This window comes from Mauremys reevesii, linkage group 22 (assembly GCF_016161935.1).
Source record: "Mauremys reevesii isolate NIE-2019 linkage group 22, ASM1616193v1, whole genome shotgun sequence".
Taxonomy (NCBI): domain Eukaryota; kingdom Metazoa; phylum Chordata; order Testudines; family Geoemydidae; genus Mauremys; species Mauremys reevesii.
This window is the reverse complement of record NC_052644.1, coordinates 7,840,337-7,853,266: the sequence shown is the minus strand read 5'-3', so window position 1 is coordinate 7,853,266 and position 12,930 is coordinate 7,840,337. Positions and strand designations below refer to the sequence as shown.

At 50.3% G+C, this 12,930-nt stretch overlaps 2 protein-coding genes across 2 annotated transcripts in view; both read left to right on the top strand.

Annotated features, from left to right (window-relative positions):
• LOC120388078 (deleted in malignant brain tumors 1 protein-like) overlaps positions 1–12,930 on the top strand; it is a 67,470-nt gene that overhangs the window by 6,465 nt on the left and 48,075 nt on the right. The window contains exons 2-3 of the mRNA XM_039509641.1: positions 3,648–3,674; positions 10,097–10,426. Of these exons, the coding sequence (XP_039365575.1) occupies positions 3,648–3,674; positions 10,097–10,426 (357 nt within the window). The remainder of the gene's footprint in view (positions 1–3,647; positions 3,675–10,096; positions 10,427–12,930) is intronic.
• The window catches only part of LOC120388077 (deleted in malignant brain tumors 1 protein-like), a 132,896-nt gene that overhangs the window by 93,247 nt on the left and 26,719 nt on the right, over positions 1–12,930 (top strand). The window lies entirely within an intron of this gene.

The following is a 12,930-nucleotide window of genomic DNA, read 5'->3' as shown; positions in this document are numbered from 1 at the left end:
GGAGCATGGGCCCCACGGGCCCATATAACTCGCCGCCTATGGCTGCAGAAGGGACTTGGGGGTTCAGGACCTCGCTGTGAGGGAGCAAGAGACAGGCAGAGACCCAGCGAGGGGGAGTGAGTGGGCAGCCGGGAGGACCCAGAAACAGTCCCCCCCACACACACACAGACCTGCCCTGAGACCTGCCATGCAAGGAGCCATGACTACCCCGACTTGGGGCGTTTCCGGCAGGCCCTGAGCCAGGCAGATGACTGCAGCCAGCTCTGCACAGGCTTGTCTGATCTGGTCCTGAGGCAAGGCCCCTGCATTATGACCCACCTCGCAGCAGGCCAGGGAGTCCAGGGCTTGATTTCTCTCCTTTTCAGTTGACCCTTGGCTACAGGGGCTGAGCAGCCTGCTGCCCCAGTGAGTACTCGGCCGGGGCATTCACCGGTGTGGGAGGTGGGTCTTCGTCACTCACAAAAGCTACTGGGGAACAATATCTACTGACCCACACCGCACTCTCTCTCAGGGGAGAAGATGTGGGACTAGCACAAAAAGAGAAAAAGTAGGGTCTGGACACTGCTGTGATAATTTGTGTGGAACGTCGAGAGAAGCCATAACCCGGGGGATGGGACATCGCTCTCATCACACCCCGTTCTGGGGCTAGCAAATCAAAGAGCCAAATTTCAGCACCCCGAGAAGAGACTGTTACTGCTGAAAGTGTGTTGGTTTGTATGTGTACACACAGAGTAAATAGTTCAGTGTGCTTCCCATCCGGGTGTAGGCTGCAGTGTGACAATTTGTTTAGTATATTTTAAAACCTTTCAGCTGCTTAGTGTATTCTGTAGCCTGCTAATAAGTTTTCTCCCAGTTTCAGGCTGTTCCTGAGAGAGAGAAATCTGTTGTATTTGGGTTGGTGTTTTTGTGAGTGTGCCCCTTTTAACAGCTTAGATGTGGATAAAGCTACTACCCCAGTTAGGGGAATGTTACTCATTGGGAATCTATTAAGTAACCAAGCAGGAGCACTCCAGCTCGCAGACGGAGCCAATGTGAATAAGAGGAGAAGCTGGGGAGGAGGTACTGTGGTGAGGGGACAAGGCAATGTGGAAGCCCATTTGCCATTGTCTCCAGTGTTCAGGTTCAGTCCTGAGGTCTTATGAGCCGCTGTGAGGTCCCACAAGAGGGAGGATGTCACGGACTCACAGGACTTGTGCTCTCTCTTGGCTCTGTATGGTCCCTAGGAGGAACCCCCTTCAGTGCGACAGCCCTTCCTGGGAGTCCATTCTCCCTCAGGGGTTAAGTCATTGTGCATGTAGGCTGGGATTTGTCCCTCTTAGCCTGGGTGTTCTCTCTCCTGGCTTCAGGGGTATTATGATAATAAGCTTTAACACTCTAGCATCTGTTTAAACCTTCTAAGACTACAGCTACACTAGGGAGTTTACAGCGGTGGAGCTGCAGCGATGCAGTGGTGCTGCTGTAAGCTCTCTAATGTAACCACTCTGATCTGACAGGAGAGCTCTCCAGTTGGCTTAACTACTCCAGCCCTGTGAGCGGCGGTAGCTACATCGGTAGGAGAGCTTCTTCCACCCACATAGCGCTGTCCATACCGGTGCTTAGGTCAGTGTAACTTACATCGCTCGGGGGTGGCATTTCATACTCCTGAGCAACATAAGTTATACTGCAGCAAGTGCTAGTGTAGACATAGCCTAAGCTAGTTTCATGTTTTTCAAGTTGTCCTGCCTTTTGTTCTGTTGTTTGACTAATTCAGACTGGTTTGCTATTTGAATAGCTGGGGCTAGAGTTAAATCTCTCTTCAGTTGTATCTGCTGTGAAAGGATTTTATCTGTTAACCCAATAACCAGCTTGTCTGTGATATTTTCAAGCTTTGCATTCCCAAAATCACAGTTTTAAGCCTATCTGTGCAGAGCTCTTATAAAACATTCAAAACGTTCCCCTAGTTCTTGAGTTCTCTGGTGAAAACAAGCTCTTCCATAAGCCACATTTCTTTGAGATATAAAATATGCATCAAACATAGCCAGACCCATTTCATAGTCACCTTTGCGATTGTCTTCAGTAAAGTCAAAGGATTTAAAGATATGCTTTGCTGGCTTCCTGTATCCTACATTAAAGAAGATACCTGCATCTTTCCAGTTTCTTTGTGCAGCTTGACAGCAATGTGAAATCTTGTGTCCATGGTGAAGTTTGTGAAAGCTGAAGTTCTCTGGGGCACTGAAGAGTGGCCTGGTGACGAGATCCTGCAATGTTTGTAGCTTTGTTCCTTCTATTTCTGTTCTTAGTTTACTCCAGACACCGCAGTGTTTTTCTGTACCAGACATGGACTGGTCAGAGTTTGCTTTTACAGACCACAATCCTTTAATGCTCTGCCAGATATGGCTGTGGTTAGCTTAAAAAAAGGTACAGTAACTCCCCATTTAACGTCCTCTCGCTTAACGTTGTTTCGATCTTACGTCCCTGCTCCATTACAGAACATGCTAGTTTAAAGTTGTGCAATGCTCCGCTATAACGTCGTTTGGTCACCTGCTTTGTCCTGTTATCAGCTCCCCTACGCCCCCCGCAGCGCCTCCCACCAACCAGCAAACCCCATGGATCAGCACCTTCCCCTCGCTCCCTCTGTCTCCTGCCCACGGCAATCAGCTGGTTTGCAGCATTCAGGATGCTGGGGGGAAGGCTTGCAGCCTCCCTGCTCCCTCCCCTGCCTCCTGAATGCCGCAAACCAGCTGACTGCTGCAGGCAGGAGACGGGGAAGGGAGGGAGGGAGGGAGGAGGCTGTGCACCGCATCTTTGCTCCTCCCCACAGCCTCCTGAATGCCGCGAGACAGCTGATTGCCACAGGCAGGAGGTGGGGGGAGCAGGGGGAAGGTGCTGATCCCTGGGGGCTGCTGACGGGAGGGAGGCGCTGGGGTGGGGGAGGGGAGCTGATAGGGGGCTGCCAGCCTGTTTAACACCTGTATTAAATTGCTTGTTTAAAATTGTTTAAAATGTATATAATGCCTTTTGTCTGGCGAAATTTTTTTCCCTGGGACCTGATCCCCCCTATTTACATTAATTCTTATGGGGAAATTGGATTCGCTTAACATTGTTTTGCTTAAAGTCGCATTTTACAGGACCATAACTACAATCTTAAGTGAGGAGTTACTGTATTTTACACACATCGCCACCTAGTGGCTAAGCAGTATAATACAGTTTAGCACTCCATTACACAGCGTGTGGGGCTTTCACACCCCAGGTGCGGGGAAGCCAGGCCTGAGGGGAGCAGGGTGTGGGGGTCCTTCAGAGGTGCAGGCAGTGTGGAAGCAGGTGGCTTGGTTTGGAAGGGCTGGTGCAGTGTCACTGGTTCTGACGTCGCTCACCAGGTCTTGTCTTTTGCTGGCTACTTAGGGCTCTTCTGCACTGGAAACATTACAGTGGCAGCTCTGCAGCTACAGCACTTCTGTGTAGATGCGACCGACGCCGACAGGAGGGGCAAGAGAGTCAATCCACCTCCTTGAGAGGCAGGAAATAAGTCACATGCAGCTCAGACCTTTTCCCCCAGTGCATCAAGAGATGGCAGGGGAGAGCTCACTTACATCAGCCAGTGTTTGCAGATCCCCAACGTGACCAGCCATGGAGACAGAGACTTACCTCATCTCTTTGCTTTCTTTCAGCTTCCATGACAGGATTCCCCATGACAGGTAAATACAAACATAGGCAGAGGGTGCAGGGGTCTGTCCGTATGTGTGGGGTGCATGCTGCAGTGTGCAGCTATCTCATAAATTGGGGTGAGGAAGGGCAGAGTTAAGGTTATTTAATCTAGTCGTTCAAGTGTAGAGCTGGAGACCTGGGTTCAAATCCTGCCTCTTCCAGACTCACCCCATCACTTCCTCACTACGTGCCTCAGTTTCCTCACCAGTGAATTGTTAACAAGGCAGGCTGTATGGCAGGGTGCAGGGCATCCTGGCTGTAGGGTACCTGTGGAAATGCCCCAGTCATTCACCTGTCTTGTCATGGAGGGGAATTAACCCCAACAGCTCATTTTGGGCATCAGAGGGCTGCGATTTCCACTCACTACCAGCTTGGACCCAGGGCCCCAGATGTGAAAGCCCCGTGCGTGTTCCCCCCACTACCACTGCCTCAGCTGGGGACAAATGGGAAACGGTGGCTTCCGGGAGAAAAGCCCCAGGTCTCCTTCCCCCAGTGTACTGCGTCAGCTCATCCCCCTCGCACAGACTGTGCTGGAGCTGGCGTCCCCTGGAGAGAAAGACCCTGTGTCCCATTCACCATCCCACGAGTCAGCCATTCCCCTATGCCTGGGGCTGGATCAGAGCTGGTGACCTCCAGAGAGGAACCCCGCAGTGTCCCATTCACAGGCCCCCTGAGCCAGCCTGTCTGCCACACCGAGACTGAATGGGAGCCAGAGGAAACTATAGGAAACAAGCCCCATACTCCTTTCCTCTAGCCCATCTCTGAATGTTTATCTCCTTGGGGTGTATGCAGACTCAGGCATCCCAGAACTAACTCAGCTTCGACTGGTGAATGGTTCGAGTCGCTGCGCTGGGAGAGTCGAGGTGCTTCACAACCAGCAGTGGGGAACCGTGTGTGATGACGGCTGGGATTTAGCTGAGGCCAGAGTCGTGTGCAGACGGTTGGGCTGTGGGACGGCGTTATCAGCCCCAGGAGGGGCTCCATTTGGGCGAGGATCTGACTGTATCTGGCTGGATGACGTCAACTGTGCAGGGACAGAAGCTGCCCTCTCCAGTTGCAGGGCTCATAAGAACATAAGAACATAAGAAAGGCCGTACCGGGTCAGACCAAAGGTCCATCTAGCCCAGTATCTGTCTACTGACAGTGGCCAATGCCAGGTGCCCCTGAGGGAGTGAACCTAACAGGCAATGATCAAGTGATCTCTCTCCTGCCATCCATCTCCATCCTCTGACGAACAGAGGCTAGGGACACCATTCTTACCCATCCTGGCTAATAGCCATTTATGGACTTAGCCACCATGAATTTATCCAGTCCCTTTTAAACATTGTTATAGTCCTAGCCTTCACAACCTCCTCAGGTAAGGAGTTCCATAAGTTGACTGTGCGCTGCATGAAGAAGAACTTCCTTTTATTTGTTTTAAACCTGCTGCCTATTAATTTCATTTGGTGACCCCTAGTTCTTGTATTATGGGAATAAGTAAATAACTTTTCCTTATCCACTTTCTCAACATCACTCATGATTTTATATACCTCTATCATGTCCCCCCTTAGTCTTCTCTTTTCCAAACTGAAGAGTCCTAGCCTCTTTAATCTTTCCTCATATGGGACCCTCTCTAAACCCCTAATCATTTTAGTTGCTCTTTTCTGAACCTTTTCTAGTGCTAGAATATCTTTTTTGAGGTGAGGAGACCACATCTGTACACAGTATTCGAGATGTGGGCGTACCATGGATTTATATAAGGGCAATAATATACTCTCAGTCTTATTCTCTATCCCCTTTTTAATGATTCCTAACATCCTGTTTGCTTTTTTGACCGCCTCTGCACACTGCGTGGACATCTTCAGAGAACTATCCACGATAACTCCAAGATCTTTTCCTGACTCGTTGTAGCTAAATTAGCCCCCATCATGTTGTATGTGTAGTTGGGGTTATTTTTCCAATGTGCATTACTTTACATTTATCCACATTAAATTTCATTTGCCATTTTGTTGCCCAATCACTTAGTTTTGTGAGATCTTTTGAAGTTCTTCACAATCTGCTTTAGTCTTAACTATCTTGAGTAGTTTAGTATCATCTGCAAACTTTGCCACCTCACTGTTTACCCTTTCTCCAGATCATTTATGAATACATTGAATAGGATTGGTCCTAGGACTGACCCTTGGGGAACACCACTAGTTACCCTCTCCATTCTGAGAATTTACCATTAATTCCTACCCTTTGTTCCCTGTCCTTTAACCAGTTCTCAATCCATGAAAGGACCTTTCCTTTTATCCCATGACAGCTTAATTTACGTAAGAGCCTTTGGTGAGGACCTTGTCAAAGGCTTTCTGGAAATCTAAGTACACTATGTCCACTGGATCCCCTTGTCCACATGTTTGTTGACCCCTTCAAAGAACTCTAATAGATTAGTAAGACACGATTTCCCTTTACAGAAACCATGTTGACTATTGCTCAAGAGTTTATGTTTTTCTATGTGTCTGACAATTTTATTCTTTACTATTGTTTCAACTAATTTGCCCGTACCGACGTTAGACTTACCAGTCTGTAATTGCGGGATCACCCATAGAGCCCTTTTTAAATATTGGCGTTACATTAGCTAACTTCCAGTCATTGGGTACCGGGCGATTTAAAGGACAGGTTACAAACCTTAGTTAATAGTTCCATAACTCACATTTGAGTTCTTTCAGAACTCTTGGGTGAATGCCATCTGGTCCTGGTGACTTGTTAATGTTGAGTTTATCAATTAATTCCAAAACCTCCTCTAGTGACACTTCAATCTGTGACAGTTCCTCAGATTTGTCACCTACAAAAGCCAGCTCAGGTTTGGGAATCTCCCTAACATCCTCAGCCGTGAAGACTGAAGCAAAGAACCCATTTAGTTTCTCCGCAATGACTTTATCATCTTTAAGCGCTCCTTTTCATCGTCAAGGGGCCCCACTGATTGTTTAGCAGGCTTCCTGCTTCTGATGTACTTAAAAACCATTTTGTTATTACCTTTGGAGTTTTTGGCTAGCCGTTCTTCAAACTCCTCTTTGGCTTTTCTTATTACACTCTTGCACTTAAGTTGGCAGTGTTTGTACTCCTTTCTATTTGCCTCACTAGGATTTGACTTCCACTTTTTAAAGGAAGTCTTTTTGTCTCTCACTGCTTCTTTTACATGGTTGTTAAGCCACGGTGGCTCTTTTTTAGTTCTTTTACTGTTTTTCTTAATTTGGGGTATACATTGAAGTTGGGCCTCTATTATGGTGTCTTTAAAAAGGGCCCACGCAACTTGCAGGGATTTCACTTTAGTCACTGTACCTTTTAACTTTTGTCTAACTAACCCCCTCATTTTTGTATAGTTCCCCCTTTTGAAATTAAAGGCCACAGTGTTGGGCAGTTGAGGTGTTCTTCCCATCACAGGGATGTTGAATGCTATTGTATTATGGTCACTATTTCCAAGCGGTCCTGCTATAGTTACCTCTTGGACCAGCTCCTGCGCTCCACTCAGGATTAAATCTAGAGTCGCCTCTCCCCTTGTGGGTTCCCGTACCAGCTGCTCCATGAAGCAGTCATTTAAAGTATCGAGAAATTTTATCTCTGCATTTCGTCCTGAAGTGAAATGTTCCCAGTCAATATGGGGATAATTGAAATCCCCCACTATTATTGGGTTCTTAATTTTGATAGCCTCTCTAATTTCCCTTAGCATTTCATCATCACTATTACTGTCCTGGTCAGGTGGTCGATAATAGATCTCTACTGTTATATTTTTACTAGAGCATGAAATTTCTATCCATAGAGACTCTATGGAACCTGTGGATTCGCTTAAGATTTTTACTTCATTTGAATCTACACTTTCTTTAACATATAGTGCCATTCCTCCCCCTGCACAGCCTGTTCTGTCCTTCCGATATATTTTGTACCCCGGAATGATTGTGTCCCATTGATTGCTCTCAGTCCACCAGGTTTCTGTGATGCCTATTATATCTATATCCTCCTTTATCACAAGGCACTCTAGTTCACCCATCTTATTATTTAGACTTCTGGCATTTGTGTACAAGCACTTTAAAAACTTGTCCCTGTTTATTAGCCTGCCTTTTTCTGATGTGCCAGATTCTTTTTTATGTGACTGTTTATCATCCGGCCCTTACATTATACTTCTCATTCCTCTGCTCCTGACTATAACCTGGAGATTCCCTATCATCAGACTCTCCCCTAAGAGAAGTCTGTGTCCGATCCACACGCTCCTCTGCAGCGGTCGGCTTTCCCCCATCTCCTAGTTTAAAAACTGCTCTACAACCTTTTTAATGTTTAGTGCCAGCAGTATGGTTCCACTTTGGTTTAGGTGGAGCCCATCTCTCCTGTATAGGCTCCTCCCATCCCAGAAGTTTCCCCAGTTCCTAATGAACGTGAACCCCTCCTCTCTACACCATCGTCTCATCCACGCATTGAGACTCTGAAGCTCTGCCTGCCTACCTGGCCCTGCGTGTGGAACTGGGAGCATTTCTGAAAATGCCACCATAGAGGTCCTGGATTTCAGTCTCTTCCCTAGCAGCCTAAATTTGGCTTCCAGGACATCTCCCCTACCCTTCCCTATGTCATTGGTACCTACATGTACCACGACCACCGGCTCCTCCCCAGCACTACACATAAGTCTATCTAGATGCCTCGAGAGTTCCGCAACCTTCGCACCAGGCAGGCAAGTCACCATACGGTTCTCCCGGTCATCACAGACCCAGCTATCTACATTTCTAATAATCGAATCTCCCATTACTAACACCTGCCTTTTCCTAGAAACTGGAGTTCCCTCCCCCGGAGAGGCAACCTCAGTGCGAGAGGCAACCCCAGCACCATCTGGAAGGAGGGTCCCAACTACGGGAAGGTTTCCCTCTGCTCCCATTGACTGCTCTACTTCCCTGGGCCCTTCTTCCTCCTCAACAGCACAGGAGCTGTCTAAGCGGAGGTGGGACAATTCTACAGTGTCCCGGAAAGCCTCATCAACATACCTCTCTGCCTCTCTCAGCTCTTCCAGTTCCACCACCCTGGCCTCCAAAGTCCGTACATGGTCTCTGAGGGCCAGGAGCTCCTTGCACCGACTGCACACATACGCCACTCGCCCACAGGGCAGGTAATCATACATGCGACAGTCAGCGCAATAAACTGGATAGCCCCCACTCTGCTGCTGGGCTTCTGCCTGCATTGTCTCCTAGTTAGTGAAAGGGTGGTTTACAGAAAGTGGTTTTGGAATGTGGTTCGGTTTATAGGTTTTAGGGGGGGGCCACGGGGACGGGGTTAGGGCTGGCGAGGGGCTCCCACTCCCTTTCTAAACTCCCTTGCGAAACTCCCTGTTAGCAGCCCCTGGTCGCTTGTGCGCGGCTTTATAAAGCCCTGGCCTGAGTGAATGCCCCACCCACTGATTAAGGCTCAGCCAATTACCAGAGGCTTTGAGCTTTCAAACCTGCCTCCAACTGCCAGCCAGAGCACAGGCTCGGCCTTGGGGAGAGAATAACTGTAACCACGGAGAAGATGCCGGTGTTGTGTGCTCAGGTAACCTTCATCTACCACCCTGCCTGTTGCAGGGAGGAGGGTGGGAAGCTCATTACAGGCATTGTCCCTTCACAGCCAGTGCTGACCCCAGCACGGTGCTTGGGGCCTGTGTATCAGGGAGCAATATGGGGGTTCCAGTAGGGAGCCCTCTCCTCTCAGTCTGTGCTGATCCCAATTCCCCTCTGTGGTTCTATGGGCCCTGCAGGGAGCGGTGTGGGGGCTCAGTAGGGGACGCTCACGGTCTCCCCTTGATGTCAGTGCTGGCCCCAAAGGGGGCCTGTGCTGCAGGTAGGCGGGTGTCAGTAGGGGGCTCTCTCCCTTTGCAGTTGTGCTGGCCCTAATGCCCTTGTGTGGTGCCATGGGCCCTAGCATGAGACACAATTCTTCCTCACTTCCTGTCCTATTACATATTTCCCTGTCCTGTTTCTCAGCTGCCCTGTCCTACCCCAGAAGTGATTTCATGTCAGTGGGGGGAGTCTTCTTCCTCTGGGTATGTCAGAAGTCGATATCTCTGTAACCCTATGTATCTATGAATACCAGTGCCAGGAATGAGGGTGTAAATCTGCTCCCCAGGAGGTTCCTGCCAGCAGTGCCGGGGTGATCTTTTGAATTAAGTGCTCTAGTGGGAGCAGTAGGTCAGACTGCTGTCCAATCTGCCTAACTAGGTGACAGCCTAACGAGGTGACAGCTGGCTGGAAGGGGAGTGAACAAACTTCAACATTGCCCAAGTGATTAGCGTGGCCAGTAGTGAGGAGCCCTTGACAGGCAGTTGCTGTGTGCAGAGACCGGTCAGATCCGTTGGCGGGAGGCGCTATGTTCCCCAGTGACAGGAGAGATCAGATGCACAGGAAGCTTCCTGAGTGTTTCTTCCCTTGGGTGTTTGCAGACGCTGGCATCTCAGAAGCGGCTCCGCTCCGACTGGTGAACGGTTCGAGTCGCTGCGCTGGGAGAGTCGAGGTGCTTCACAACCAGGTGTGGGGAACCGTGTGTGATGACAGTTGGGACATAACTGATGCTGGAGTCGTGTGCAGGCAGCTGGGCTGTGGAACGGCATCATCAGCCTCAGGAGGGGCTCGATTTGGGCAAGGATCAGACTCTATCTGGCTGTATGACGTCAACTGTGCAGGGACAGAAGCTGCTCTCTCCAATTGCAGGGCTCCGCCTTGGGGAGAGAATAACTGTAACCATGGAGAAGATGCCGGTGTTGTGTGCTCAGGTAACCTTCATCTACCACTCTGCCTGTTTCAGGGAGCAGGGTGGGAAGCTCATTACGGGGCATTGTCCCCTCACAGCCAGTGCTGACCCCAGCATGGTGCTTGGGGCCTGTGCTTCTGGGAGCAATATGGGGGTTCCAGTAGAGAGACGTCTCCTCTCCATTTCTGCTGACCCTAATTTGCCTGTGCGGTTCTTTGGGCCTGTGCTGTAGGGAGCAGTGTGGGGGCTCAGTAGGAGACAGTCACGCTCTCCCCTTGATGTCAGTGCTGGCCCCAAAGGGCGCCTGTGCTGCAGGTAGGGGTGTGTCAGTAGGGGTCTGTCATAGGTTTCACCCGCACTCTGAACTTTAGGGTACAGATGTGGGGACCTTCATGAGAACCCCTAAGCTTAATTACCAGCTTAGATCTGGTTGCAGCCACCACCCAAATAGTTTAAAACAGCTGTTTATGAGTCATTTGGGAAACTCTGTATCCCCCGCCCCCTCCAAAATCTCTCCCTCCCAAGTACTGTAACCCTTCCCTGGATAACATTGAGAGTCTTCTCCGCGAATTTCCTGGTGAACACTGATCCAAACCCCTTGAATCTTAAAACAAGGAAAAAATCAATCAGGTTCTTAAAAAGAAGACTTTTAATTAAAGAAAGAAAGGTGAAACGAAAACCTCTGGGAGAGAGAATACAAGCGTCTCTCACAGACAACAGATTCAAAACACAGAGGATGTTCCCCTGGGCAAAACCTTAGTTACACAAAAGAAATCCCAATTTGATTATCCCTCTAATGCACAAGAGAAGTCACAAAAGAAAATAAACATAAACCTATGTATTTCTTCTCTAATACTCACTACCCCAGGTGATTCCTTGATCTTTTTCCTTCTGGCACAGAACTTAATGGACTCAGAGACAAAGGAAAACTTCCCTCCTTCCTCTTGAAAAATCTTGTCCCCCCATTGGTTCCTCTGGTCAGGTGTCAGCTAGGCTAGGTGAACTTCTTAACCCTTTACAGGTAAAAGAGGTATTTACCCTTAACTGTCTGTTTATGACAGGGGCTCTCTCCCTTTGCAGTTGTGCTGGCCCTAATGCCCTAGTGTGGTGCCATGGGCCCCTCCAATGAGGAAGCCTTGTCTGTGCCCACTGGGGGTCAGCTCCCCGACTCCCTTGGCCACAAGCCACACAAGATGTGCCCTGTAGGCCTTGTGGGGTGGGGGGTGACCTCTCTCTCCAGGTTGGCAATAGGGACACTTCACCCTTCAGCCCTCCGAGAGACCCTTTGCAGCATCCAGTCCCTGTCTCGCTGGGCATTCACAGCAGTCACAGATCTTCTGCTCCCAAAGGAACAGGGTCTCAAGGTGACCAGTTCCACCTCCCATCTCTGCCCCGATCAACACACAGCCCTAGATTCCTTCATATTCACACCAAGGACAAGAGATTTCACAGAGTGTAGTGATTTGAGGGGCAGCAAGGAGACGGGTTGGAAAGAATTGGTTCCATGGCCCATAAAATCATACCACGCTGACTAGACCCTGGACTCACTGAATGAGATACTTTTCTGTCTGGTAGAGCAACGCTCACCCCACAGTCCTTCCAAGGTTTTACTCCAGGCTTGGCTGTGATCTCCTGTTCCTGAGACAAACGCTGTCAACCGCCTCCTGGGTGAAAGGGAGCTCTTGTCCCCTCTCCTCTTTCTTTGTAGGTACAGACCATTGTCTCTTCCCAGAGGAGGTCTCTCTTCAGAGACTTGTGCTGAGGGTCCTTTGTCATTGTAAATTCTCAGGCCCCCACTGGGCCCAGACAGTGAATACAGCCTGTCTCCACAGCTGGGCTTTGTTCTATGTGCTGATTGCAGTGGCATAGCCAGGATCTAAGTATAGGGGGAGCAAACATAAAAAAGGCACCCCCCTTGGCCCCTCCTCTGGCCACACCCCCTGGCTCCTCCCATTTCCCCACCAGATTAACCCCGGGGCAGGCTCAGGACTCCTGTGGGCTTCCGGGGGGTGTGGATACTCCTGTCCCCCTGCAGTCCCGGGAGAGTCTCTCCTGCCCAGCGCGCTCTCCAGGTATCCCCTGCCGGGCTGTGCTGCCCGCCCCTCTCACGTGGTCCCATCCCCCCCAGCCCGGGCTCCAGGCTCCTGCGCCACGCCAGGGTCCCCTGTCCAGACAGCGCGGCTTGCGCCCCTGCCCTGCGAGCCTGGCCCCAGGGAGCCCCTCGCCCGGACCCCCCAGTGCAAGGCACCAGACCTCCACCACTCACCTTCCGTCCTGCGCTGCTGCCTGTCCCTGGCCTGCTCCCGGCGCTTGGTGCGCTCCACCCGGGGCTTGCCAGTTAGGTGGCCTGAAAGGCACAGGGGCCCTTTCACCTCCCTCCGCCCGCCGCATTAGTAAGGAGCGGGGACCGGGGAGCGCTTGGCCGCCAAGCCCTGAGCTGCTGCTGCAGTAGGTGGCTGCGGCCATGTTGGGGCCGCGCTGAGCTTGGGGCGTGATGGCTGAGGAGCCGGCTCCCTCGCTTCTCCG